At 38.4% G+C, this 27,980-nt stretch overlaps 1 protein-coding gene across 1 annotated transcript; it reads left to right on the top strand.

The window, feature by feature from the left end:
- Positions 1-51: 51 nt before the first annotated feature.
- On the top strand, positions 52-27,806 carry LOC148832920 (transcriptional repressor NF-X1-like). The gene is given in 18 exon segments (XM_088918162.1): positions 52-71; positions 2,794-3,011; positions 3,453-3,550; positions 6,304-6,334; positions 8,360-8,411; positions 8,413-8,440; positions 9,266-9,374; positions 10,350-10,469; positions 12,545-12,624; positions 13,423-13,653; positions 14,236-14,309; positions 15,008-15,109; positions 15,690-15,731; positions 16,813-16,911; positions 18,446-18,512; positions 19,206-19,351; positions 22,795-22,899; positions 26,521-27,806. Coding segments are annotated over 18 exon segments (1,698 nt in total). The 3' UTR covers positions 26,597-27,806.
- The last annotated feature ends 174 nt before the right edge of the window (positions 27,807-27,980 follow it).

Raw genomic sequence — 27,980 nt, 5'->3', positions numbered from 1 at the left:
CTGATTCCCACACATATTTTATATGCTCTTTACATAAAATATTGATGTGCAATGACAGTCTACCTGTTGCTGTATGCCCCTCTTTTTCAGCAGCTCAATCAGTCTCTTCTCCTGCAGGTTAGTCTTTAAAAAGCCTGTGCTTGAAGCTTGCAATATCCTCTGGACTAGCAGGTCATGAAGCTCCCTCTCTTCAAGACAGATGATGTCATTCTCTTGAGCTATTTCAAAGTGTTCTTTATGCATTTTGGCAATACTAGTGTATGCAAGCTGACAATGACAAAATGTGTGCACATGTTAGAGCACAGCTTTCAGCTAGTTTAGTATATAGTATCCTTTACTAAAAAACCTGTATATTTACACACACACCTGGAAAGAAATCGTAATTTTCTACAGTCTTAAGCAGAGAGAAATATGAGAATTTTTAAGAAATAAAATGAACCCAGTGAATTTCTGCATGCTCAGTAAGAAACAAAGATACAGATGGATGAAAAATATAATGAAGTGCATTCTGGTGTGAAAATAATTTCTGTGGGTGTCTGGAACAAATTTTTAATCTTAGTTTCATACTAATATGGCAATATTCTACCTTTTGCAACCAACTTTTATTCTTATGCTTTTAAAATAATGAAGAAACTTCAAATATGTGTTCATATGCAATTGAATCATAATATTTAAAGCACAAACCTTAAATATGGCCCAGGTGTCTGGACAAATCAGGATCTACTGTATGCTTCAAAATGTGAGTATCTGCATATGCATGTTTAAAAAAAATCTACTTACCCCCTGTTGCCTTAGTAAATGAATTAGTTCTGTATCCTTATAAGTAATGTCTGAAATGAGTTCTAGCAGGGATCTGCTCTGATCCTGAGGCAGAGAGGATAGAAGCTGGCCCATATTTTGGTTCTGTGAGTCTTCGACCTCACTGAGCAGAGAAACCATGTTATCTGTGCAGTTTTTGATCTGGTCAATCAGCAGTTGAAATCTATAAAAATATCCCTGATAAAAAATGCATCTGCTCAAATTACAATGGTAGACTGTAAAATTTAAGTCACAATTTTAACCACTTACATAAATACTAAATAAATATTAAATAATGTTCATTTAATTATTTTATGTGAAAAATAATTTAAATTTGTGACCTAATTTGGTATAGCAAGGCTGAATTGTTCTTGTTATAAGCTAGGAGTTATCCTGGGTCTGGGAAAGAGTAGAGTAGATTTTGTGATGTCAAGAGAAATGGAAGAATGAATTACAGAAATATGTCACACAGAGTAACAGAACAGACACCTGTAACTGCATGTTAGATTCCTCTAGGCAGGAAAAGACAGACAGCATCTGTTTCTCCCCAGCAGACAGCTCATGCTTCTGCTGTAGAGAAGAGAGAGAGATTATTTCCTCTTTCAAGCTGGATATCTTCTCAGCAAATGTCCATTTCTTGGTGTTGACCTCAGGAAAGAACTAAAAAATTGAATAATTGACTGCTTAAAAATACAGGTCCTTTGCTTCAGTATAGAATTACTGTCAAACCGACAGCAATTTTTTTACACTGTTAGCTCCAGTATCCATTATCTCCACAGCAAGTTTGTACTGGTAGACAAGTTAACAGCACAGTTGCAAACTACCAGGTTTTAAAGAAATGCTACTATACTGCCTCTGACAGATTTCCATACAAAAACAGATATCAAGAATTAAACAATCAATTGAGAGAACAAGTGACTATCTTTTGTTTGGCTGCCACCTTTTTCCACAACACACATGCAACTAGGATAGGATATTTCAGCCGCTTGAATTCAGAATAACATCAGATCTGTGAATAGGACAGAAATAAACTATTGTGTGTTGTAGCTTCCATATTTCAGTCAGTAATATTGGTGTTTTAACAGTTTTAGTCCATGAAGCCCTAAAAGATACATCACAATAAAACATACCTCATTTTGCTTTTGACAGTCTTGTTCCAAAGTGCTCATGTATGTATGTATCTAGCTCATGCTTCTTGACCATTTCTTCTTGAACGTAGACTTTTTTTTGTTGTGGCATTTCACTTTCCTTCCATAAGCTGTGAAATTGCTGTTTAGGTGTATTCATTTTGCGGTATATGTCAGCTACTGAAAACAAAAATTAAAGGTAAATTTACAGCAAGATACCAGTTACACAAAGCTGTATAGTGCTCTGAAATCCTAAATGTTCCAGCAGTCCAATAGCTACAATAGCTTATCACACAATACAGAAGTTTCACTGTTCTGTTTTGGGCTTTTGCCTTACAAGACAGTAGGCTGCCAAACACTTCTGTAGTATACTGCATGAAGTAGAAAGAAAGCAAGAATTGCACAATCAGATGGAAAGTTTTATTCAAAAGGCACTAAATGTGTGTTTGAAGCCTGAAAAACACAAAATGTTAATAGACCATGGCTAGAGAAAGAATAGTGCTTTACTTTTATGTCTCTGGCCCGTTTGTATGTGACCTTTCAACGGAATTAGATGTTAATCAAAAAAAGGTGCTGGAAGAGAACGGATGTTTGGTTTTCTTTTTCTTTTCTGTAAGCGTACTGCTGGATTTGCTAGCTGGAGTTGCGCTTTGCACATCTGTGCCTCTGTGGACTATTGCTAACCCCGTCCCCCTTTAAAAACAAGAAAACAAATTCAACCTTATGGGAGTCTATAAGAAACTAAAAACAACCATCTATAACAATACAGTTTCCTTGTACTGTATATTTCACAGAGCCATTGGTATTTTTCCCTTTATTGTATATAAAGCATTTATATGCTGTATTTTATCTTTTATTTTTCTCCTAGAAAGCTGGACTGTGAGATCCACTGGTGCAGCCAGCTCTGCCACCCGCAGCCCTGCGAGTCCTGCCCCCGTCTCCCCCAGGCTGTACGGACCTGTCCTTGCGGGCAGACTCCGCTGTCTAAGCTGATGGAGCTGGGCTACTCCGAGCGCAGGAGCTGCACAGACGCAATCCCTTCTTGCGGGAAGACCTGTGGCAGGCCACTGCCCTGCGGCTCTGCAGGTGAGCGCTCTCGCGGCTCGTCCGGATCAGCTCTCTCCCCGCCGGTCCGGTCTTGATATCGGGTTAGTCTTCCCGATTCGCTCTCGTGTGGTGGAAGAGAACTGAATGGGCCATGATGCTGAGCAAAAAGAAACCGAAAGCCTTGATTGCCTTTAGTTTGACCTTGAAGAAACAGTTTAAATAATTTAAGTTTTCACTTCCTGATGCAGTACAATCAAACTGAAGTTTTGTCTCGGATGCATAAATTGGTAGTTCGTGCAATAAAATATTTGGAATACAGTTTTTCTCTTGATAAGAAAATATCTGATCATTTTTATGTGGAGAATGCAGTCCACCTATTTTCCTTACGTTTTATCTGAGTATGCAAGTAATGGCCTATTTAATACTTAATCCTTGCTTCAGCTTTAAACCACAGTCCTTTTCTCTTCATCTGGATTGTAGATTCCATTCATTTCTGTGAAAAACTTTGCCATGAAGATAGCTGTGGTCCTTGTTCTCTGACTATCATCATCAAATGCAGATGTGGCTTTAAAACCAAAGTAAGTGAACACATCCAAGACAAGTATAAATTACAAGGCTCTCCCTGAAAATAATGCCCCATATTAAAAAAAAAATTAATCCCCTCAACAATTGTAGAATAAAAATACTAAAATGTTATGAAACTTAGGATTTGTTTCTATCTTCTTTATCTGAAACAGTTTCCTCAAGTTAGTTTCTGTTAGCTTCAGGGCTAAAGATAGTAAGTTTAGCATTTTTTTGTACACTGAACATCAGAAGAAACCTATTACTCCGTTTATGCTTGAATACCTTTAGAAGAATAATTTATTTGTATTTTACATATTGATTTCATTTTGTGTGTCATGATTAATTGTACATTCATGACTAACCTTCATACTTGAGTGACTTTGACTGTTATATAAGCACTCATTTGCATCTTCAATGAGAGTTGATTGGACAACTGTGACAGTTATTGGACGTTTTGAATGTCAAATCTGGTGAAAGCAATGTGCCTTGTTTGTCAAGAGAACAGCACCTTTATGCCATTCATATACTGGAGCAACATCTCACGTGTGCTTACAAGCAGTGGAACCAAGTCCTCTTCAGCATTATATTAAGTTTTTGTGTAGACAACGCTCATGCACGTCAGCAGAACAATACATAAATTGTTGTATACAACAGACCAATTGATGGGCAGGTCAAAGTGTGGTGGTCTGGACAGGACTGTCGAATATCTACAGAACACAACTTGTAATTATTGACGGCAGCCTCACTTCACAGGGCTCCTGTACATTGATATAGTCCTGTGCCCTGGCTTGTTTCACTTCCAGAGTCTTCCCAACATGACAGCGTCCTCATCCTGTTTGTATAAGTCACATGGTCGTCTAGGGGTTCCAAACGCAATGGGACAGAATCCCACAAGACAGCATCTGCACCACAGTGCTTGTGTTACTTCTAAAGGTGCCCACATGTATTATTAACCTTTGTAGATCAGTAGAGCCTCTGTTAATGAACACTGTTGATGACAAAAGTTAAAAGCATTATGTTAATGTGATCTCTGTCTAGTAAAATGTCAGTGCATTGGCTATAAAAGATTATTCTTATTATATGTTATTGTTACAAATGGGGGAGGGGGGTTACTGAAATGGTGAAAAGAGATTGTCTGAGCGGTTTAGTCAATAAGTGAAAAAATTCTTCATAAACCCCAACTTGTAAGTGATTTCACCAGAATATACCCGAGCGGTTGGTATAGTAGGAGGCACGTAAATTATTTCTCTGCCACAGCTTTGTCGAGAAGAGTAATAATCCAGGCACACTTGGTTAAACAAATATTTATTACAGTGAGGAGACAAACTACACTACACACACCAAAACATACAACACACAAGTTACTCTATGTACTATATTTACAAACCAGGCATTTCAGAGGCCTAACATTCTGGTCATCCAGAAAACCCCAGACTGCTACTAGTACTAAGCATGAAACCCTTAATGGCTACACATGAAATAATAAGAAATAAGCTGCCTTCTAACTAAATACAAAGCAACCTGCAGTTAAATGTCTCTCCACCCCGGATTGCCACAAAATAAATGGGAGCCTATATCCCTATCCATAAAAATGTACCCTACGCAGCAAAGACATTTCTAACTCCAGTACCTTTTACCCAGGAAGCCCAAGTTCTCTAAAAACACAGAATAGCAAGCTTTCTCTAACAAGGTTCAAATACTTACTGTAGTTCTAGTCAGGTTTTGTTTGGATGATCATGAAGTGGGGGCTCTCGCCTGGTGCCAACAACTCTGAACTCTTGTCTGTCCTCTCCTTCTTCCCTGCTTTCTGTCCTTCCCTCCTCTTCTTGTTCCTTAATATGATCTTATATTGTGTTTCTGTACTCCTCATTGACAGTCATTACACCACAACTTACTTAGGTATACTAAGGTACACTTTAAAATTGTTTCTGCTCAAGGGACCCCCTAGACCTCAGCAAACATCCTTTCTGCTTTGAAGTTTGAAGTGTTGAAAAACTTTATCTTTAAGTGTCACAAACTTTATCTGAAATCTGAGAGACACTTCTCAGTCACCTAAAGCTGTAACATTATTTTTGCTGATAATAACGTAATGAACCTGTCACGATCGCTAACCCCTCCTCTTAAGGGCGCTCCAGCCCTTCCTCATTCCCTCCCATTGTCTGCACCTGTTCCCTATTCCCGCTCCCACTTAAAAGCCAAACGCGGACCTCACTCCTGCTTCCTCATTGATTTCCGCATCGTGAGAGCCCGGGGTCCTGCTGCGTATGGCTCCGTTATGGTTTTAACCTTCTGTTCCTGATCCCCTGCCCCGCCGGTCCCGACCCGGCTCATGGTTGTAACCCCTGGATGGATCTCCTGGCTTTGGACTCTTCTCTTCTGTTTGGATTCCCCGTTTGGACTTTGGCTTTGTTTGTTCGCCCGGACTCACTTTCCCAGGACACCAGCTCACCTTGGACACGCCCCCCTGTATCCTGAACCTTTCCTGCATGACTTTCTCCCTCGTGTATCTTCACTATTCTGGATTGCGTCGTCCGCATAGGGCCCGGAAGGAACTGCTACGTGACAGAACCTATTGTAGTTATAAGTGGTAAGTTTCTTTTAATATATTTTGGAAGCTCCAAAAAGTAAAAATAGTTTTTATGTGTAATTATGTGGGATTAAATGGCTGAAGAATGTTACTAGGATGTATGTCCATGAAGAACTCGGAGCTTGCTTCACCAGCTGTAAAGTACAGATATTCAGTAACATGGTTTCCTTTAATCTCCAGGAAGTTCCGTGCTCCACCATCCAAAGTGAAGGTAAGCTTTTGTCCAGTGGATAAAGACAATAATAGGTGTTTTGATTTACAAGTCTTTATGATGTATAACTGACAATTGATGTATTTTTTCTGCTTTTTTGAGTATGGGGGACAAAGGGGCAGTTTTAATATTATTAAATACATGTGTCAATGTGTACACGTTTGTGAGAATCATTTCTTCAGGTTGTGGCTGAAGAAATGCTCAAAGTGGAGGTGGTGTCAATCTCATTTACGCACTAAAAGATGGAAACTCGTTTCACCTGAAAATGTGAACGACCTTATGACAGCCTTGGAAACATACTGTACATAGAATTCTGGCTTAGATCTCAGCAATTCTCTCTGCTAATTTTTTTTAGCCCTGGAGGTCTACGTAATTAGGTTGGCAGCTTTTGTGTTCAAATAATGAGCCGCGCGATAAATTTTTCAAAATGGTAGTTCTTTGCATGTTATGAAATGAATGATTATGAAATGATAATTCACTGCTTTGTAAAATATTTAGTAAGCTAGGGCTCTTGCATTGATTGTTACTTTATATATCTAATTTATTTCGGAGCATAAAATATACAGATATTCATCCATTAAAATTAACTATCACCCTCAAAACAAGCAGCATAAGTATAAGATGTATTTAAGTATAATAACACTTTAAAAATTTAAGAAATGAAGAATTGAAGAAGAAAACTAATCACCTAATATATTATCTGTTTTAACTTAAATCCTTACCAGTCAGTGATACCTCTGAGTCATTCTTAAATGAACATCACTTATCGACTGGCCTGTGCAGTCACAGTAGTACCTGCATCTCTCTCTTAGTCATGTTGCTTAGCTCTGTCTTCTGCAACTATCATAGAGTAGACTTAATCATCCATTTGATTTTTTTGTCAAAATTAGTATCCGTTTCTCATACGAGCAGGATGAGAACTTTGGTTATAATGAAATCAAACACAAAAGAGGTGCTTTATCTCTTCACTCTGTGGAGCCTTTAACGTGTTTAACTATTAAATACTATAATATAGATATCATGTTTTCTAAGTGACACAGTGGTGTGGTATTTATCTCCGCTGCTTCTCAGTTCTTGGTAACTGGATTTGATTCTAGCCTGGGTCTCTGTGTGTGGAGCCTGGACGTCTCCATGTGTTTGTATAAGTCCTCACTTGCTTCTTCAGTTTCCCACCTTCCAAAGGCATAGACAAGATTAAAGGGGAACTGCAATGCTATTTTTTTTATATTTTGGGGTTGGAAAGAGCATTGATGAGCGCATTTCAAACCACATTAAAAGTAAGATGTACACAGTAACTTATAAAACAGACAAATTACATCACAAAATAGACTAACTTTCCAGGTATTTACAGCACCATGTTCTGTGATTCAGAACAAGGCAACAAAAGTCCGGTGACATGATGTGGCCTTCTTACATTGTAAAGAAGCAGTCTTGTGAGTAAATCTTTTAATCCAATAGAAATATTGATCTCAACTTTGTGATGGTTTTGTGAACAAATACTACTTTCTTGTTAACTCTGCATGTGAATCATGTTGGAAGATTACTGCAGTGAAATATCTGCTACTGTACTTATTTGCTCATACATCACATTAGTCATTTCGGTGACTAGTGAGCAGGAAGGGTTGCATCACATCTCAATTTGTAGGAACTCCTATGTGTGTTCGTGACTTTCACAAAGCTCACACTTTTGTACTTAATTTGAATTTTGTTAAATTGTTCTATAACAGCAATAAATGTATTGTTTTTAAGGAGATTTAATAACCAGTCTCAGAAAGTGGATCACAGTCCCCTTTAACTGGTGCCTATAGATTGTACCTCTGTGTATGTGTCTTGTGATGGGCTGGCTTCCTATCTAAGTGTGCCTTGTGCTTATAAGAGTGTATTTGTATTGCTGCAACCCTTAGAAATAAGCAGCTTTATTAGAATAGGAAGGTGGATGAATCGTTTTTGTGTATTTTGAAGGTCTTCTGATTGCTTTACATTACTGTAAGTGATTACCCAGACACCCCTCATCTCTCATTGCAGGTGAGCTTGTGTTTACTTGTGAGAAGCGGTGCAACAAAAAGCGTTCTTGTGGCCAACAAGTGTAATGAACTTTGCTGTGTGGTGAGTGTGAAAGCATGATTGTATCATTGCGATGTCATGTTTTAAATTCCAGATCTTGAACTGCAATGAACATAAAACACAGAGATAATCTCCTCAATGTACTCGCTGTACTCTTATAGGAATGCTTTCAATTAACTGCCCTGCAGATTTACTGATTACATTGTGTGCCAAGGTACAATGTGTAACCTCTTCTGTTTTTAGCTCAGATAGAGATCTGAGAGTTTGTGATAAATGAGAAACCTGTTATTGCCAGTGTTTGATTAAAATGGTTGTGTTGTAGAAACTTGGAAGCACTGGGAAAAGGGAGTGCTAAAATCCGCAGGCTTCCCCCTCTTCTTTTCAAAGATACTTAATCATCACCATCTAAGACACCATCGTCACATCTGCCTTTCATGGAAAATCTTGTATAGCCAAACTCTGAACAATGCAGCCAACTATCACTGCTCATTGTGCATCTGTACATCTTCGGTTTTCTAGACAGTAATAGTTCCTTTTTAGTCATAAAAGACATAGACATAAGGTCCTAGTGGTAATAAGCTTTTTGGTTTTGTTGAGACAGATCTCCTCTACTTCTTACCCTATGAAGCTTGTGAAGCTGTGATGACATAAACTACATTGTGTTTACATTTACTGTAGCTTCGTTATTTGATATTAGCACTTGAAAATACAATTGGAATAATTAAGAGACCGTTTTTTCTGTGACGTTTTTTATGGGAATGGAATTAAGGTTGTTGTTTTTTTTTTTCTTCCTGACATTGACAAGATTGGGGGATCAGTGGTTAAGTTTTGCTAAACACCTCTAACACCATTGTTTTCCCCTGACAGGACAGGGAGCACAAGTGCTCTCTGATTTGTGGGTATAAACTGAACTGCGGTCTGCACCGGTGCCAGGAGCCCTGCCACCGGGGAAACTGCCAGCCCTGCTGGCAAACCAGTAAGTACTCGGCCCTCTTCTCTGCCGTCACTTAAAAGCAACCAGTTGCCAAGCTTAAACAGTGGCACAGTGCAAAACCAGGACCCGCAAAGACACGTATTTCCTGATACAGGTATCGGCATTTCTCTGCTGCTGTGCCCCGAGATGAATCAAGAGACAGGTGTAGTGATGTGATTGGTGGAGGAAGCTTACTGTATTTTCACAATTCGAAATTGTAATGGTAAATAGTGAGAATACAGTAAGCTTCCTCCACCAATGCAGTTTCCCCCAGCGAAGTTTTGAATAAAACATAAAAACAATGTGCTGAAAAATTCCTGAAGCACTGACATTTCACTACAACATGGACGATCCCTGAAATATCTTAACAAAATCTAGTAGTATTTCTGATATCTATTTTCCCTCAACACTGATCCTGGGGGCATTTTGATGCTAAGTGCATCCCAGTCCATGCATACACTACTCTTGTGTTGTGCTCACAAGTTTTTTTTTTGTGATTTATTGTGTGTTTTCTCTGCATTATGTTTAACCATAATGACAGGTTACCACGTTTTGTTTAGCAAAGTAAAATTTCAGGAAAGTGATGACTTCAATGAAGAAAATTACAGTTTTAGGTTGCATTGAAATATGGCAACTGTTTCCCAAAGATGCCTTCAATGCACCAATTTCTGTGCACACCATATTGAGGTTAGCCAAAAGACAACTCTTATTAGCTTAAATAATGCTTTGAAATTAAGTGACTTGTGACAGATGCAATCCAAGGAACTTGATTTTGCTAAAACTTCTTGTTTTTATGTGCAGAATGTAAATTAAGCCATCAGATCTGGCAAGTCCTTGAGCTTCTTGAATGACATGCTATCCTACTCATTCAGTTCAGTGCCTCTCAAATGTGTTGGGGGTCTGTGGTGTGCTCAATATCAACCCCTGCTTCTGTTGCAACAAATGCCATCTCTAAGAAAAATGTTATTTCACTCTCAGGCTTTGATGAACTGACATGCTATTGTGGAGAAACGGTAATCTACCCACCAATCTCCTGTGGTACAAAACCACCTGAATGCAAAAACCTTTGCACCAGAAAGCATGAATGTGATCATCCAGGTAAAACCAATCAATCTTATTCATTATTTCTATATTCTATTGTTACTATGTAGGAAACGGAGGAAAAGGAAATAAAGTTGAGGGGTAAAAAAACAATTCGAGGCATGTGAGGTCTTTATACTCTCTACTATAGCTCTGCTGGAAGAGTAATAAATCAAGTCAAAACTGAGGCCAAACAAATGTATAGTAACAATAAGATAACACAACCAGACAACAGAAAACATTATACAACATGCAAAACTGTGCTTCAGAGGCCTATTCTCCTGGAATCCTCCCCCTGTTACCTGAAACACTGCAACAGGCACCTTAACAGGCCAACAAGAGAAGAACCCTGTGCCCTAAATGAAAAATATAACCCTAAAACACCCTTTCTACAACATGCAGTAGATGCCTTAAAGTGAATGGGAATCTGTCTGAGGATCCTACAATATGGCAGATTCGATTAAAAAAAAAAAGGGGGGGCAGTAAGGTCTGAATAATACGGTTGAGATTACCTAGAAAGAAAGAATGCATGCCACAAGCTTAGAGGAAGAGGAGAGTGATAGTGTTCCTCTTTCTCCCTATGCCCTCAGTTTCCCTGTCTTCTTTCTGTTTCCTCCTTGCTGTCTCTTCCCTGTCTTTTATGCTACATTCTATAGCTCTTGAAGGGTCAGGTGGTTTGCCAAGAAGTTAATTAACCAGAGTATATTACAAGAAGATCCTTTTTGATCATATTTTTTACACAGCTAGGTAAATAACTCAAACAACATTTATCATTCCAAGACTCAAATTCAAAAAGATGTATTGGCATGACCAGTGAATTACAGTTGTTCCAAAGCAGATACAATTAAGAAAACATTTACAAATGTTTATAGTACAAGCATATTATCGGAAATTTACTTACAACACATCCCTCTCCGTTTAGCCTTTTGAGTAGCGCAATACCATCTGAACCAATTTTATAGCTTCCCTAATGGTTATAATTGTTGTAATTATTTTAAAATTGATTTAAGCGTATCTTTTTTTCCGACCTTAGGTGGAGTTGAGTGTATTGAATATTTGCAAAGCAAGAATATTAAAAGTACTGAGGTATTTTAATGATCTAGCAAATTCAAAGATATACTGATGCTTTTGCATTGTTTTTTACTTAACTAAAACATGCTTTATGCTTTGTACTATTGAGATTGTATTATGGTGGTATCATGGCACTATATTAGGAGTTAAGCTAATGACTTGATGCAACACAGAGGAAGTTATGTGATTATGCGACCAGTGAATAAGTACTTGTGCCGTCTTCTCCGGTTTATGTTTAAATAGGTAACCATACAGTTCAATGTTCCCTAGAACACTTAAGTTGGGATTTTAAAATTTCCCTAAACAGAAAGGTGCCAACTTTTAAATATTAGGCATATAATTAATATAGGTGGGTAGCTGCGTCAGCATGCGTAGGCTGCAAAGGAACAAGTAATAGGTTTATTCCATGCTGAAAAAAAGAAGAAAGAGAACACAACGTTTCGGCCGTGGAGCCTTCTTCAGGCTCCACACCTGAAGAAGGCTCCACGGCCGAAACGTTGTGTTCTCTTTCTTCTTTTTTTCAGCATGGAATAAACCTATTACTTGTCCATATAATTAATATATATATATAGAAATCTGTTCTGCTGGAGCATGCTGTTGAATTTCTAGCCTTTCTGTTTGAAACAAAACAAAACGAATTAAAGGTTAATTTAACTTAATTAGGAAGATTGAAACAAACACCATACTTCAGGCATCCTGTTCCTTGATAGCTCATGGTATAGCGATAGTCCATGTTCAGAAGAGTGACTTCAGGCCAGCAGGGCCCAGTCAGATCACCAGATGAGTATTTCTGGTGGTTGATGATTCTGGAGTTTATTCATTTTCTTATGTGAAGACTTGTAATATCCAGCACCTCTTACTTTGTATAAGAGCCTGTAGGTATTTTAAATTTGAACTGTATTGTGCTGCTACATAATAGAACCTTAACTGTGTCCATGTAACTGTCCTTCATCAGTTGGGTCTAAGATTGTTTCAGATGTACTTTAAAAAGATATGACTGTTCTTTTTTGTTCTTCCATTAGTGTTTCATAACTGTCACAGCGAGGAGACATGCCCTCCTTGTACCTACCTCACCCAGAAATGGTGTATGGGAAACCATGAAGTGAGTAGATGAGTGCAGTGTACAGTAGTGCTTTGTTTTTTAGAAACCTGTTTTATCTCAACACATCTTGGGTAATACAACACAAACTGTAATGACACAAAGCTGACTTCCTTTTAGCAGACTCTTATGAATATAACCCCCCTCTCACCTATAGAAAAATGCACTGATGAATATTATTGAATTGTGCATATATTTATAGCCAGTAATCCTTATAAAATAGACTTTATCCTTAAAAATAGGATTTATTAATAGACTAATATACAATAAACTAAAACATACCAAAAATGAAACATAATCCCTTGAATAGTGCTTTGATGCAGCAATACCATCAAAGATGATTGATGCAGGAATATCAGTGCTGTGTCCTGAGAGAGCTACAGTAGCACTGTTAAGATAAGATAGGATCACTTTATTGGCCATATACATTTTCTTGTATTAGGAATTTGTCTTTTCGCATACCCCAACTTGCTCTCCATGAGACGCACAGACAGGGAGAGAAGCTTGGGGTGAGAGCACAGGGTCAGGCATTTATACTGCCCTTGGAGCAGTTGGGGTTAAAGGCCTTTGCTCAGGAGCCCAACGGAGTAGGATTCCTCTGCCACCCACAGGATTTGAACCGGCAACCTTCCAGCCACAGGCGTAGATCCTTAGCCACAGAGCCACCACACTGCTATTATTGCTACTGTTCCTTTTAAGATGCATGTGGTGGTGCTATAACACTACAAAATCCTAGTTGTGCACTTGCAGTTAACTTACTTGTGCAAATCATTGACTGGATCTTCATCTGCATTTTTACAGCAAAGGAGCAATATTCCCTGTCACCTAACCGACATTTCCTGCGGCCTGACCTGTAACAAAGCTTTGCCATGTGGGATGCACAAGTGTCGAAGGATCTGCCACAGAGGGGAGTGCTTGACGGAGGAGCTCTGTAAACAGCCCTGTTCTACCACGAGGCAGGAGTGTGGTCACCCATGTGCTGCACCGTGCCACCCAGACTCTCCCTGTCCACGGACACCCTGCCCTGCCAAGGTATTTCTGCAGTGGAGCCCGGAAAGGGGTGTATATTTTGGGAAAAATATTTTCAAACACACTGGTCTAGTGAGCAGAGATTAAATACATTGCTTATTGCTGGGTTAGGGAGTATCTTTGTTTAACATCCTTTTTATTAGAGGGTAGTACATTTTTCTGAGTGTGCTGTTTTATGGAATAGTTTTTTGCTCACATTTGTGAGTTTTAGTTTCCTATTTTCCTTGTGTTCCTTCTGCTGATTTTCTCGTCTCTCATTAGGTGCTGTTATAAAACTCTTTAACAATTTAGACTAAGTCCTTTAGGCTATTTAGTCAAATTCCTGTACTGTATTGCTTTGCTTGATTTTCTTCAATTTTTTAGAAAGCATTTGGACAGAGGATGTCATGTAACCTAACCCACTATATTAATGTACCGGGAAAGACTGGAAGCTCGTGAAATCAGATGACAGAACTATCAGTTAGTAGAGTTAAAGAAGTCTTACTGTTTTCTTACGGTAAAGCCATGAATACTGTATATGTCTATTTTGTGTAAATTCCTGACTACAAACCTTTGCTCTTAATTCTTCTTTGGCATCATCCTCAGGTGGCGCTTCAGTGCGATTGTGGGCGCAGAAAGGAGACCATGATTTGCTCTGAGGCCTCAAGCTCATACCAGAGGTGAGGATTAAAAATGACTTCCTCACTGATTGTCATCTTTTGTGAGCATTTTATTAACCTCCTCTATAATTAGGAGACATATTTAATGTGGCTGGAGAGAGAGTCACTGGAGAGACTTTCTTTATTGTCCCTGGAGCCCTCTGGCACAGCATGGTGTGTTTAAGGTAATATGACAGAGTGCACTGACAGTCAGCTGCTCTTTATGTGGTGAATCATTACAATTGTCACAATCACGCTCTTTAACCCATCTTCAAATACAATAAAGAGCTGTTGCGGTAAGAATTAGAAAGCTTAAATCACCCCATTCAAACTACATTTAAGTTAAAAGTTGTTTGTGTTAGCTGTTACTGTGCTTTGTCCTTTAACCAGCAAATATCATATGGTCTGTAAACCCTGTGTCCATCACATGAACACCAGAAAAATCCTGGAAGGAATTAATTACATGCTGATGTCTTATTGTAGATTATGTTAGTACTTGGTATTACACACGTTTCCGCAACAGAAAAACTGTGAATATTATTAATGTGTTTTCAGATTACACTTTCCAAACCTTCTCTAAATGTAGCTTATGCTAACTGTTCAATTGAAATCTGGACTTTTCCATGCATGCCGGCTTGTTGTAGATGGGAACTGCACAGAAACTGTAAGACAATTTATTACTTTGAACTGCTTACTTTTTTTCTTTTTTCGTATTGTAGAATAACTGCTATAGCCATGGCCAGCTGCCTTTCTGACCTGCAGCCTGGAGACTCTGTAGAAATTGGACAGCTGGTTACAAAGAAGGAAATGAAAAAAGCCAGGTATTGCATTATATTTCTGCCAGTGAATGTTTCTTGGGAGACTTGTAATCTGAAATAATTGAATTGCGAACACAAAATAAAAATGATGCTGATTCTTACTGTCCTTTAAGTTAGTAGCTAGTTGCTGGCCCTGAGAATTTAGGATTGTCCATACTGCTCCATAATGTGTTCTGAGTTATCATCAACATTTACAGAATAGAACAATATCCTCAAGGCAGGGTCTCTGTGCTTTTCAGGTTCAGATTTCCATCCAAGCCCATTAAATGTATTTTGATGTGGGCCTGAAGTTCAACCAATTTACTGAGAGGCATTTAGTGCATAAGAAATAGAAAGTATGCATCAAATGAATACTGGGCATTTGTCATGAATAGCGTGATCCAGTGTTGTTTTATTAATGCCTCTTGGTATATGTTATATGTATGGTATCATGCAAAATCTATTATAATTAAAATATTACAGCATCTTCCTAATTTTGCATGTAATTCATCTTTCATTTGTTTTGTTACTGACCTTTTTTAAAGGTCACATAAGAGCACATGCATCTGAAACCTGTAAATGTGTCTCCTGTTCTATGTTGTAGGTTGGAATGTGATGAGGAGTGTGCATCTCTCGAACGAGTCAGGTAGGTCATGCAGTCAAAAGCCACCACATGTTGTTTTGGCTGAGGCCTGAAAGATTGATGTCCCCCGTTCAGATCCAGATAATGTTACTCATCAGCTGTACTGGAAGAAGGGAAATACCACTGTCCAAGGCAAATTATCCAAGATTTGGATGTTGTTAAATACCTGACCATGTATTGGTGTTGTTGAGGATCTTTGTGTTTGTGTGTCATCTCATCTCAGTGGCTATGTCTATCCTTTTTGAGACATCAAAACCACTGATTTTTGAATTTAGGGATTGCAGTGGAAAAAGAAGCAAATGGTTTGATGTATGTTTGGCTTTCATTTCTCCTGCATTGGTTAAAGTTAAAGGATGTAGTGTTTTGTGCAAGTGACAAGCTACAGTACATTGATATACTGTACTACACAGCTTTAAAGATGAAACGATTGAGTATTGGCCAAGTATCATTTTTTTTTACATTTTTTATGTCTCTGAATACAATTGCAATAATCAAGGACACTTACAACATGGTTGGGACCACTTTCTTGGAAACTGAATCATGGCATTTTCCATTGAATGTGGAAGAAAGACGTACAGGAATTCTAAAATGCTGCACATTGGCGATCAGCATAGATCGTGAATGCGTGGCACAAATATGAAGTGAAAGACAATAAACCCCCCTCAATTCCAGTCAGATGCAAAGAAGTGTTGGTGCTGCAGCAACCTACACTGGTCTGTTTCTTGATTTGTTGTTTTGATCAGTGACCGTGCTGCCTTATATACATATTTCTATTGTGTTCCTACTGCATTACTGACTACCAACCTCTGATTGCCTCTTTGACCAACTGGATCTTCACACTTTCTAGCTGGTTGAATAGGTTGTTAATGGAGATACCTGGCTGTGCAGTTCTGTCATGGTCACATGTCTGGGCTAGATTTCTAGATTTTAAGTCTTCCTAGTACAGGAACAGTAATACCCTGCTATCACCATGGGGCAGAGCTAGAAATGACCCTATCCTAGCACATGGCAAGCTGTGCTTTAAATGTAAAGTTTTATGTTCAACTGTGGTGTGACTTCCTGACTTTCTCCCTCCGCCTGCAAGGCGCTTTGCTGAGGCTCTGCAGATAGACCAGAGTGCAGATCCTTTCAACATCCGCAACTCTTCCACCAAGTATAGTGACAGCCTGAAGGATGATGCAAGGTGAGAAGTGACTGTAAATACTGTACCATTTTTGTAAAACAATAAAAAATAAACTCCATATTTTTTAACATACCAGTGCTAATGGAAAAAAATCCACACTTCTTGCCAGTTAACAAATTAAAATTTTGTTTAGGAACATTTCCTTCTTACTCATATTTATGAGCTGTCGTACTTGTCCTTGAAGCCAATGAGGAAAGTGCAGAAAAGCCAGAACGTCAGACAGCAGATGACGTTAAAATGCATTGTTCGCCAGTGAAATGTATAACGGTTCTGGTGAAGAGCTGCTTTGAATTGTGATCCTGGTGTTGCGACTACCTGCCATTTCTTTATCTCTCTCCCCATGCTAATACAGATATTGATATTATTCCGTCTTGTCTGCGCACAGAACCTTAACCCTTAACCTGTTCTTTAACACACAAGGCTTTGCTGTTAAATGAGTTCAACCCTGATGTTAAGTTTCTTATGTAGGCTAGTGCCAAATATAAATTGATATTAATAAATAAAAATACCCAGATATTTGCTTTGTAGAAAAATCCTGCTCTTCAGATGGTAGAGACGGGTTAGCAGTTTTTACAAATCTTGTTTTCATCTGTGACTTCTGCCTACACCTTACTTTGAGAATTGGAATCCCTGGCTGGTCTGCTTTTTGCTTTGATCAGTACGCAGTATACCAAACCACTGTTTTTTAATATAATCTTTAGACTTGCAAAAGTGTTCAAAATAGTCGTCGTCTAGTCTTCTGCTTTTAAGGAATTTCAACATTTCCGCACTCCAATTTTGTAGTAGTTTTTCTCGTTCTGCTGGATTGTTTTGGTCTCACGGAACATGTCCTCTAATGTATGCTGGGTCTATATATTATTGCATCAATGGTGGCCTGCAGATTTCTAGGATTGTGCGTGATCTAACCGTCTCAGATTTCCAGGCTGTTCAATCCAAACATAATTGCCCTTCTCCTCCTTCCAATATTTCCCAATTTCAAATCCCAGACTCCTGCCAGTTTACAGATACAGAGTGTGACTTGCTTGCTTGATGCCCATTTCAAAACTATAGATTTTGGTTGAACAATACAGTAACACCCTAATATTCTTACTTCTGTTCTTCAATTCATTGCTCTCCTTGTTATACCAGCAGCTATGATAAAGCAGTTTTTAATATCATGTATTAACAGGCCTGGAAGCAGCATCAAAATTTAAGTAGGATGGTTCTAACTTCAGCAAGTTTAGTTTTCTTTAACATCATAGAGAATGGTCAAGGTAATGCTTGAGACCTTTTCTAAACCATCTACAGTATGTGATAAATCTACAAACAGATCTATTCATTTTGATAACTTTGTGCTGAACAAATTAATATATGAAATAATATATTAATTATAATTAATGATATTATTGTGGACTGCTGACCTTATATATTATGTTTAACTGTTAATCACGGTCAATCTTGGCAGATGCTTACGTAAGACTAATATACATTTTTTTATGATTTCCACAGTTTATTCTCCTCCATATTGTGATATTTTCTGGCTTTGTCAATACAGGAAAGACTTAAAGTTTGTAGTTGATGTGGAGGAGGAAATGACAAACTTAGTAGAACTGGCAAGTAAAGTAAGTAACAAAAAAACTTTTGATACCTTTGCCTAAGTGGTCTAATATATTTATAAAGCTTTCTTTTCTACAGTAGAATTTTTATTGTTCCCATCCACAACTTAAATGTGCTGTCAGTAAAAAAATCAAGAATGTATTAAATCTGGGTAAATGTTTAAAAAGTAACATACACTTGTGTAGGAATCAGTCACAGTTTTCTATTAGCTTTTCTCAGTCAAAAGAAAATGTACTTTTTCATGTGACTCCCACTTTGCAGTAGAAATATAAAATATGCAAGTGTTGGAATTCCTCATTACAAAGGATAATTGTAGTTCCTTAACCAGCAATGTTAAATTGTGGCTTAAAATCTTCAGGTGACAGATAAAGCCAGAAATGTCAGAAGGCATCTTCATTTTTTAGATATTTAAATTAGAGACATGCTTCTGATCAAGTAATAATCATTTTAACACTTCTTACTGGTCATCCTGATTGTTTTGTAATACTCTTTTCAAATTAATTTTTCTGTCTGCTCATAAGATTTAATCTCTCAGATTTTAATAACTCCTTTTTGTACTTGAGATCTCTAAGACGTTTGCACATTGCTTGACCATTCAGCAATCTTTACTTGACTTCAAAGGCTATAATTAAATGAAAATTGTAAGGTTTTAATATTAATGTTACATGTTTAATATTAATGTAATTCATATGTTTTAGGGAAAGCAAACAAAAAGGAGCCATTGCTTCCCTCCAATGAACAGAGAGCATCGCAAGATCATCCATGAGTTGGCGGAAGTCTATGGGATTGAGAGTGTGAGCTATGACAGTGAACCAAAGCGCAATGTGGTTATTACAGCAGTGAGGTGAGACTTCAGTGCATCAATCCGTTTAACATTTTCAAGAGAATAGTGATCTTTCCCTGCTCTAGGGAGTCCAATATTCCTTCGCCATTCTCATTCTCTGAGCGGAGAGGTGGCTCTGTGATTAAGGATCTACGCCTGTGGCAGTAAGGTTGCCGGTACAAATCCCGTGGCCGGCAGAGGAATCCTATTCCGTTGGGCTCCTGAGCAAGGTCCTTAGTCCCAGCTGCTCCAGAGACGCTGTACAATGGCTGACCCTGCGCTCTGACCCTCTGTCTGTGTGTCTCATGGAGAGCAAGTTGGGGTATGCGAAAAAGACAAATTCCTAATAAAATGATCTTATCTGTTGAGTATGCCTACTGTATCTTCAAAAGAAACCCAAATTTATAGTAGCAGAGCAGTGTTTTTCATAACATCTGTGTATCATCCTTTATCTGAACTACAATACAGTATGTAGGAATAAAATGGTTAAGCACAGTTTGTCCCAAAGAATGCCTTGATGTAATCGCTTATCCAGCGCTCTGTCAGGATGAGCCATCCTTTTTGGCATCCTCCAGTAACTCTGTAAACTGTAATACCTTAACTAGTTTGAAAGAAAATTGTTTTTTTATTCAATTAGCTTTTTCCTTTTTATTTTTCTTGCACAAAAAACTGGGGGAAAAGATTGCAACTATTTTCTTCTCGGTCAACATCAAGAGTCATTGGACCATCATATCTATTGCAGGATAGAAATTGTTGATTGTTGTATACTGACCCTACTAGAAGATACAGGTGTTAGTTAATTCAGAAGTCTGCAGTGATTCATGATTGATGAAGATTTTGGCTGCCTTCCCATGGGCTTACCTGAAATGACAACCTTCAAGCACAATAATACTCTTGTTGAGTCTTCATGCTGCTTGCTTAACAGTTGATTAATTGCAAAATGGGAAGAGAGAGTTATGCCATGGATGCCCTTATCACCAGATAAGGAGTCCCACTGAATATTTGTGGGAATTGTTGGGACCATATACAGCCTCTAGGGCTCAGAGACCAGTGAAAAGGCATATATGTGTCCAGTCTTATGAGAGAAATAGGGCAGAATCCCAAAAGAATTGTAGTGAACTTGCTAGAAAATAGATTGTCATTTTTCTGACATGAATGTGTTGCAATAATAAGTCAGACTGCCAGCAGCCATGTCACCCTGCAGCTCTCAACTGGCTACCCACTGAAGCTAAGCAGGGTTGAGCCTGCTCCATACCAGTACCTGCTGGGAAGCTATGGTTGCTGCTGGAAGTGGTGTTGGGACCAGTGGGGGGCGCCCACCCTGCGGTCTGTGTGGGTCCTAATGCCCCTGTATAGTGGCGGGGACACTATACTGTAGTGGGAGCCGTCATTCTGATGAGACAATAATGTCCTGACTCTCAGTGGTCATTAAAGATCCCCGGACATTTCTCAATAGGAGTTGGGAGTTATCCTGGTGTCCGGGCCAAATTTCCCCCCCTCGGCCTTTACCGTGGCCTCCAAATTGTCCCCATGTATGATTGGCTTACACTTGCCCTGCAATGGACTGGCACCCCGTCCAGGGTGTACCCTGCCTTACGCTCATTGCTTGCCGGATAGGCTTCCCGCAACACCAATGGTAAAGGGGTTTGGCAAATGACACGACATGGCAATAAGTCAGACTTTTTAAATGTTCTATATAGATCACTGTGGTTTTGAAAACATTTCACAGGCAAAAAGTAAACACTGATTCCTTTTGGAAGGTCAATAAATGCTTCATTCGGGGCTGTTTTTTTTGCTTTTATCATAATTTGAATAAACTAAAAGCTTATATAAGTCATCTAATACAGTATTAGGTTTATTCCATGCTGAAAAAAAGAAGAGAACACAACGTTTCGGCCGTGGAGCCTTCTTCAGGTGTGAGAGAGACAAGGCAGTAGGCAAAAGTAATGTAGGGGGAGAACAAAGGCTGGGAGGGAGGAGGAGTGAGAGGCGGGAGCAGGGGACAGAAAGAGAGGCCAATCAAGAGGTGTGAAGTCAGAATGGGTGTAGAGAGGTGTGAAATGAAACTTCCAATGAATGGAGAAAATTTAAAAGAACAGTAGTCTGTCGTTAAGAGAAGGGAGAATGTGTGATCCTAGCTGCAGAATAATTTGGGTTTTGGTAGTCTTTCTGATGTACAGTATGAATTTGGAAAACCGTCTTTGAGAACACAGACGGAGAGATTAGAGTGGTCATGGCCGTCAGAGGTGAAATGAGAAACAATGGGCTTGGAGAGATCTTTAATCTTCACAGCCCTGACGTGTTCTCTGAAGCGGTCTCCGAGTCTCCTTCCTGTTTCTCCAATGTAGATGGCTGGGCATTTACTGCAAGAGATACAGTAAATAAGGTTGCTGTAGGTACAAGATGCCATCTGGGTGATCTGGAATTGTCCTTAGGGGCCTTGAATGAGTGTGGTGTTGGATGTGTACTTGCAGGTGATACAGCGAGCTCTGTTGTTTTTTCAGCATGGAATAAACCTAATACTTGTTCCTTTGCAGCCTACGCATGCTGACGCAGCTACCCACCTGAACTAATCTAATACAGTATATTACGATTAGACAGGATTTATGAAAGGGCGCATTGGCTTCTGATAACATAATGCTACTTTTCTATATTGAAGAGCAAACCTCTCACCAGTTAGCTTTTTATGTTGCTTAGATACAGAAGTGGCATTTGATCATTTAGAATGAAACTGTTTCAGTTGTCCTTGAACAATTTGGGTTTGGTGACTGATTTGGTAATTTTGTCTGTAATCTAGAATACCTCTGTAGCATGTGTTCAGACTAGGAAGGTACAGTAATATCCTTTCAGTTTGTATTCAACACTGATTGGGCATTCAACAGGGATGTCCACTTTCACCTGGCTGTCTATTAGAGAGCATAGCAGCCTTGTTCCCAGTGATATACTGGTATTGAAACATTGTGGTGCTCGTGACAGTCATTTGTTTCCTCATACAGACCATGTTTTTCCACTTGTGTGCCTCATTACAATCGAAACGTATATCTGGACTAGGAACAGACTGAAATCCCTTGAAATCCTCGCATGGTTGGATTGATTTGTAGGACTTATACAGAGAACTACAGCTAAATTACATGGTTCAGCTCCACAAACTAATCTTGTATAGACTGTTATTAATTTGCAAGTTTTATTTAAATACACCCCTTCAGTAGGCTTCATTTTAGTTCTGTTGTGAGTTCCCTCTTTTCCTCGTTTTGATCTCTGTTGTATTGCAATGATATCATTTAATCTAGATTTTTTGTTCTCAAATAATAATTCAGCTTGATTTGTAGATGTAAAATGCCAGTTGTAGGAGAGTTTTCCTCAAACGTTTCCTTTTCAGTACCGGAAAACCTCCTATCTGAAGGTGTCGTTCTTCAAGCTAGACATGACATTTAACCATCTGATGCGATTGTGTGTCTTTCCAGGGGAAAGTCTGCCTGTCCTAACACTACGCTAACGGTACTGATAGAGAGAGAAGCTGCAGTGAGACCTCCACCCCCAATCCCTCACATTAAACAGCAGAGTAATAAGTAAGTCATTGTATTTGTCTGTATCTAAAATAACAGAAAATGGCCAGTTATTGCTATTTTGGTTTTGTTTTTTACAAAATCTTTGGTAGAAGAAATACATTTTCATTTTAGTCGTGCAATGTAAACATATTTGCACCCAAAAGTTATATGGCTAACGTTCTAATTTATAGTGACTATTGATATTGGAGACGTAAATGAGTTTGGCAAGTGCTGTGTTGAGTAGTGCTCACTAAGTGTGCAGTGCTTTTCAGACCATACCTGTGAATCCCTTTATTTTGTGAAATTACAAAATAGTCCATTCAAATTGTTTTAAACATAATATTTTACTAAAAACCTGAATGTTCAAGCTGTGGATTTTTATGGGAAGGATCAGTTACTAAATGTCTATAAAGACTAAAACTGAAATATGTCTATTGTATTAGTATAAAGTTTTCAAGTCTCTGCAGATTCTCAGAAATATTCAAATCAAGATATTGACTGGGCCATTCAAGGACAATTACTGTTATTTTCTATTATAAGTCTCATTTAGATTTGGCCTTGTGCTTTGGGTTGTTGTCTTGCTGAATGGTGAATTTTCATTCCATTTTTAACTGTAGCAGACTGAAACTGTTTTTCCCTGAGTGTTTGCCTGGACTTTGCTTCACCAGTTTTTCCTTCAGTCCTAACAAACTTTCCAGTCTATTAAAGATTGAGTAGACTGTGCTCATGGGTATACTCAGAGACTGATGATATTTTTGTTTCCTTCTCTTGATCTTTGCTTTTCAATGACTTTATTATCCCAAACTTGCTTTGAAAGCTCCTTTTTGTCTTCATGGTTGAATCTGTGGCTTGACATGCTCTACCTGACCAAGGAACCTGACCGAGATAGGTGTTATTCTGAAATAATGCACACAGACACTCAGATAATTCTGTGGCTTGTTAAGGTAATTCTGTGCACCTATTCGGTGACTTTTCCATTTTTCTTTGAGGTAGAAATAATGTCTGTAAATGCCAATGTGATCCATCAAAATGTCATGACAAGTTTTTAGGCAAAATGTAAAAACTGTATAAGGGCTTATATACTTTTGCAAGACACAGCAATTTTCATTATTTTGTTCATCACTAGTAATACTGGAAAAGCTTAAATAGGATCATATTAAAACAAAGTGTTTTGGATAATCTGGTCATGTCTTCTGATAGTGATGTACAATGATAGTGTACATCTTAACAGATCGTAATGTTTTTAGTTCTTCAGAGTTAATCCTCCTCATGGAATTGTAACATTTGTCTCTGAAGGTTATCTACACCATTTGGTAACCTACAGCTCTTAAATATATAGAAAGATAAAAGAAAACGAATGTACAATGCACTCTGGCCTAGTTCATTTTATTGATCTTTTCTCAGTTGGCCTAATATATATTTTAATGTAAATACAACAGTGTAAAAATGTCATAGGTCCTGCATTCTTTAGTCTTTATACAGCTTTTTGGCCTTTAAATGTAATATTCAGGTCTGCTACCTAAGAGGTTTGACTGAAACATTTAATTTCCATTTAGCTGTGATCTGTTAACCCTTTGGGCACATAAACCTTGATATCAGCTCATTAAATCTCATGAGCACAGACATCCTTATGACTGTCAGTTTGTCTTCAGGCACCTTTGGTCTTTTTTTGAAATTCCAGTATGCTGTACCTTTGATCTTCAAGCAAAGTGTGTAAAATATGTTCTGAAAGACTCATTTGATCTCTCTGTTAATCTGATAAGGAACATCTTTAAGGCTAAAGGTGTCTTTTTAAGAGCAAGCAGTTGCTGTGAATTTTGAGAATTAACATTTTGCATTTGCAATGGACTGGCGTCCCATCCAGGAAGTACTCTTCCTTGCACCCATTGCTTGCCAGGATAGACTCCAGCTCCCCCACCACCCTGAATTGGAAGAAGCGGTTAGAAGATGAGTGAATGGATTATTTTGCATGATCAAAATCCCAGATCAGGCATCCCTCGTTTTATGCGAGGGTTATGTTCTGCAAAAACCTTGCAAAAAGGGAAATCGCTTAAAGCGGTCCCTTAAACCTGCGGGAAAAAAGGGTTGCGTGGAACGGTGTTCCAATTGCATTTCTAATCCCGTAAATTCATGCTAACATACATTAAGAACTAAAACTAAACTTGACATATTATTTGGGACATTATTTTAACAAAAATAAATCAACACTCATCAAAATGGGCAGACAGTAAGGCTCAAGGGAACGAGATGGGGGTGCTGATGGTTGAAGATTACGTAGTAGAGGAAGTTCCTGGAGCAGGAGATGAAGTCCGTGGCCTGAGGAACTGCATAATACTAGCCTGCCGAGCCAGTCTCTGTTTCTTTGCACACAATTCCTTTTAAGGCGTCAGGATGTTATCAAGACCACGTTTAAAATACTGGCTTCTCTCGTTACTGGGGTCTGCATCTATTATATATAGTTTGTGCGGTGCGTTTTAGCGGGCTTCTGGGTGTTTTGCTGGAATTCGCTCTACCGCCACAGATCGCATAAAAACGATTTTTTTCACACAAAGAGGATACTTGGAAGAAAGGGTTCAATCACATAAAAGCGAAATTCGCATAGACTGAAGCCGCATAAAGCTGGGGGACGCCTGTATAGAGCGTGACAGAACTGAAAACTCCAGTTTTTCATCAAATCGATCAAATTTGACATTTAAAGAGAAATCTTGCATTTTGGGGGCATGTCAATAAAATGTTTAAATGCCAAAGAAAGGTGTGCTCTACCATAGGCTAAAGATATTGTCTGGAAATACAATCCTGGTCTATTTTATTATATGTAGACCTTAAGCTGAATATAGAATATTTACCATCAATTTATCCACTTTCTAACCGCCTCATCGAATTCAGGGTCGAGGGGAGCTGGAGCCTGTCTTGGAAAGGGGTTATTCTAGGGTTAGACTTCCTGCAGCATCTTTTGGTCAGCTCTTGGGCTGAATTTGGCAAGACAACCTGGCCTGGATAGATCATCTCCATTTGTAGTTGATCTTTCGGACAGTGGAGGGATTGACCAAAAATTGCTTGGAAATGACTTCCCAGACTCATAGGCATCAACAATCTTTCCTCTGAGGGCCACAGAGAGCTCTTTTGATCTTGGCAAGATGTAGCCACACACCTCAAATGCTAAGACCAAACCAGACCACAGATTTCTGATGTTTATTTAAGACAGCGCCCTCCAAGATACTCTCTAACAATGTTCTAATCATTTGCAACTGTTTTGGTGCACCTGATTCTAATTTTAGACATTTGATGCAATGATAAAGGTAGGGGTGTACTAACTTTTTCCGCACAAGGAAATTGCATTTCTGTTGATTTAAATAGTACAAATGAGTGATTTTTCAATGTGACCTAATTTTAAAAAAATAACCTTTATCTACTGTATCAATATTGTTGAAGTGATGATCAAATATCCTTTTGTCCCAAACTGTAAAAAAAGACAAACCTTTTCATGGGGTGTATTTACTTTTTCGTACCACTGTACAGTAGCTATGTTCTTTTTTTCCATAATGTTCTTTGCACATTATGGCTTTTGATTTTTTAAATTCCTTTTATTGGGAAAAGAAACATTTCTAGTTTAATGAGGTATGTTCTCTGATTTTTTTTCAGGACTGGCAACGGCAGCAGTTGGCACAAGCCCATGCAGGAGAAGCCCGTGATTGACTACTTCGATGTTCAGGATTAAAAGAAGTGATTAGCATAAAAAAAGGAATGCGTACATACATAGACATGCTCTGCCAAACAAATACCGAACTGACAGGTTCCTACCCTTCATTTTGTGTTTTTTTTTTGGCCAGATGATCAAAATGCAAGACTTCCTTCTTTACTGCAGTTGTTTGCAGCAGGGAAGGCACACTGGCTCTGTGCAGTCAAATATTACGGTTTATAGCTTGACCCTCTAATGGTCTTCCAATTCATGTGTATTCTTGACCACTTCTTATTGTTGTCATCTCTGTATGGGAGTGAAAACATTATGCCCTATTTAACAGTTAAGTCTATATCATTTGGTACATAGTGACTCCAAAATTGTTGCGTGTATGAAAAGATTAATAGGACAGTATTGGAAATGGAACTACCAGTGCATTACTTTAGATTGTTGACTTGGCAATCATTTGTGTGTTGCATTTGATATTTAAGGAAAGCACGACTCCACTAAAGCCTCTTCTGTGCTCAGTCACAATTTTTGCCGAGTCGACAATGTAATTAGTTTTGTTCCTGTAGTCAATTTATCTTTGGTCATTCCTAGTTTGTGTGCTTTAAACTTTGCATTTAATTCTTGCCACATGCCTTCTTGGGTTTAATTTGGGTGATTTTGGTTTTAGAATCTGTGAATTGTGCTCTGAAGAAACCAGTGATGTTTATTCAGCATAAGTAGTTGTCAAATTACAGATGTCTCTCAGTCCCCATGCCATGGTGCCTTCTTCATACTCAACAGGAAATTGTGACTTTCAAGCAGACATTTCTCCCTTGCTGTTGAAAAAAACTTTAAAATGTTTCATATACTGTACAACATAATTTGAATTTGACAAATGATGTTTTAGAAATACAGATATTTTAACAGTCTGCGTTTCTTCTGTTTGGCAGCCTCTTTTCACTGTTTTCTAGCTGCACTAAGTTTGTTGGCTGAGCAATAATCATCTTTTACCTTTTTATCAGGCCTCCTTTAATTTCATACCACTTATGAAAGTGCCCCAGCTTCAGAATATTAAATATGTCTTTGTCATAATAATAATTCATAATTATAACATAATTCCTAAAACTGGCAGATTGAGACCTCCCAGCTTCTGAAGTCAACCTAAAGGAGCATTCATTAGTCATATTTCCTACTTAAAATGAACTTGACATGTCTTTTAAGAGTTGTAACAAGTAAAAGCTATGACGAGGTATAAGGGCAGTTCGGTAATATTTTTTGTATTTGCTGATAACTTGGAGAGCCTTTGCAAATCTGCTGATCAACAGACAATCTGTGGTTGTTTTTAATAAAAGGGTGTGGTGCTTTCAGACTTGCCAGTTCAATGTGTGTGGCCTTCTGTTTATCGATTTGCACGTTTGCATCAATTTGTATGAAA

The sequence above is a fragment of the Atractosteus spatula genome, chromosome 6, assembly GCF_055471065.1.
Source record: "Atractosteus spatula isolate fAtrSpa1 chromosome 6, fAtrSpa1.hap1, whole genome shotgun sequence".
Classification (NCBI taxonomy): domain Eukaryota; kingdom Metazoa; phylum Chordata; class Actinopteri; order Semionotiformes; family Lepisosteidae; genus Atractosteus; species Atractosteus spatula.
The sequence above is the reverse complement of the archived record's forward strand: the minus strand, read 5'-3'. Positions and strand labels throughout refer to the sequence as shown.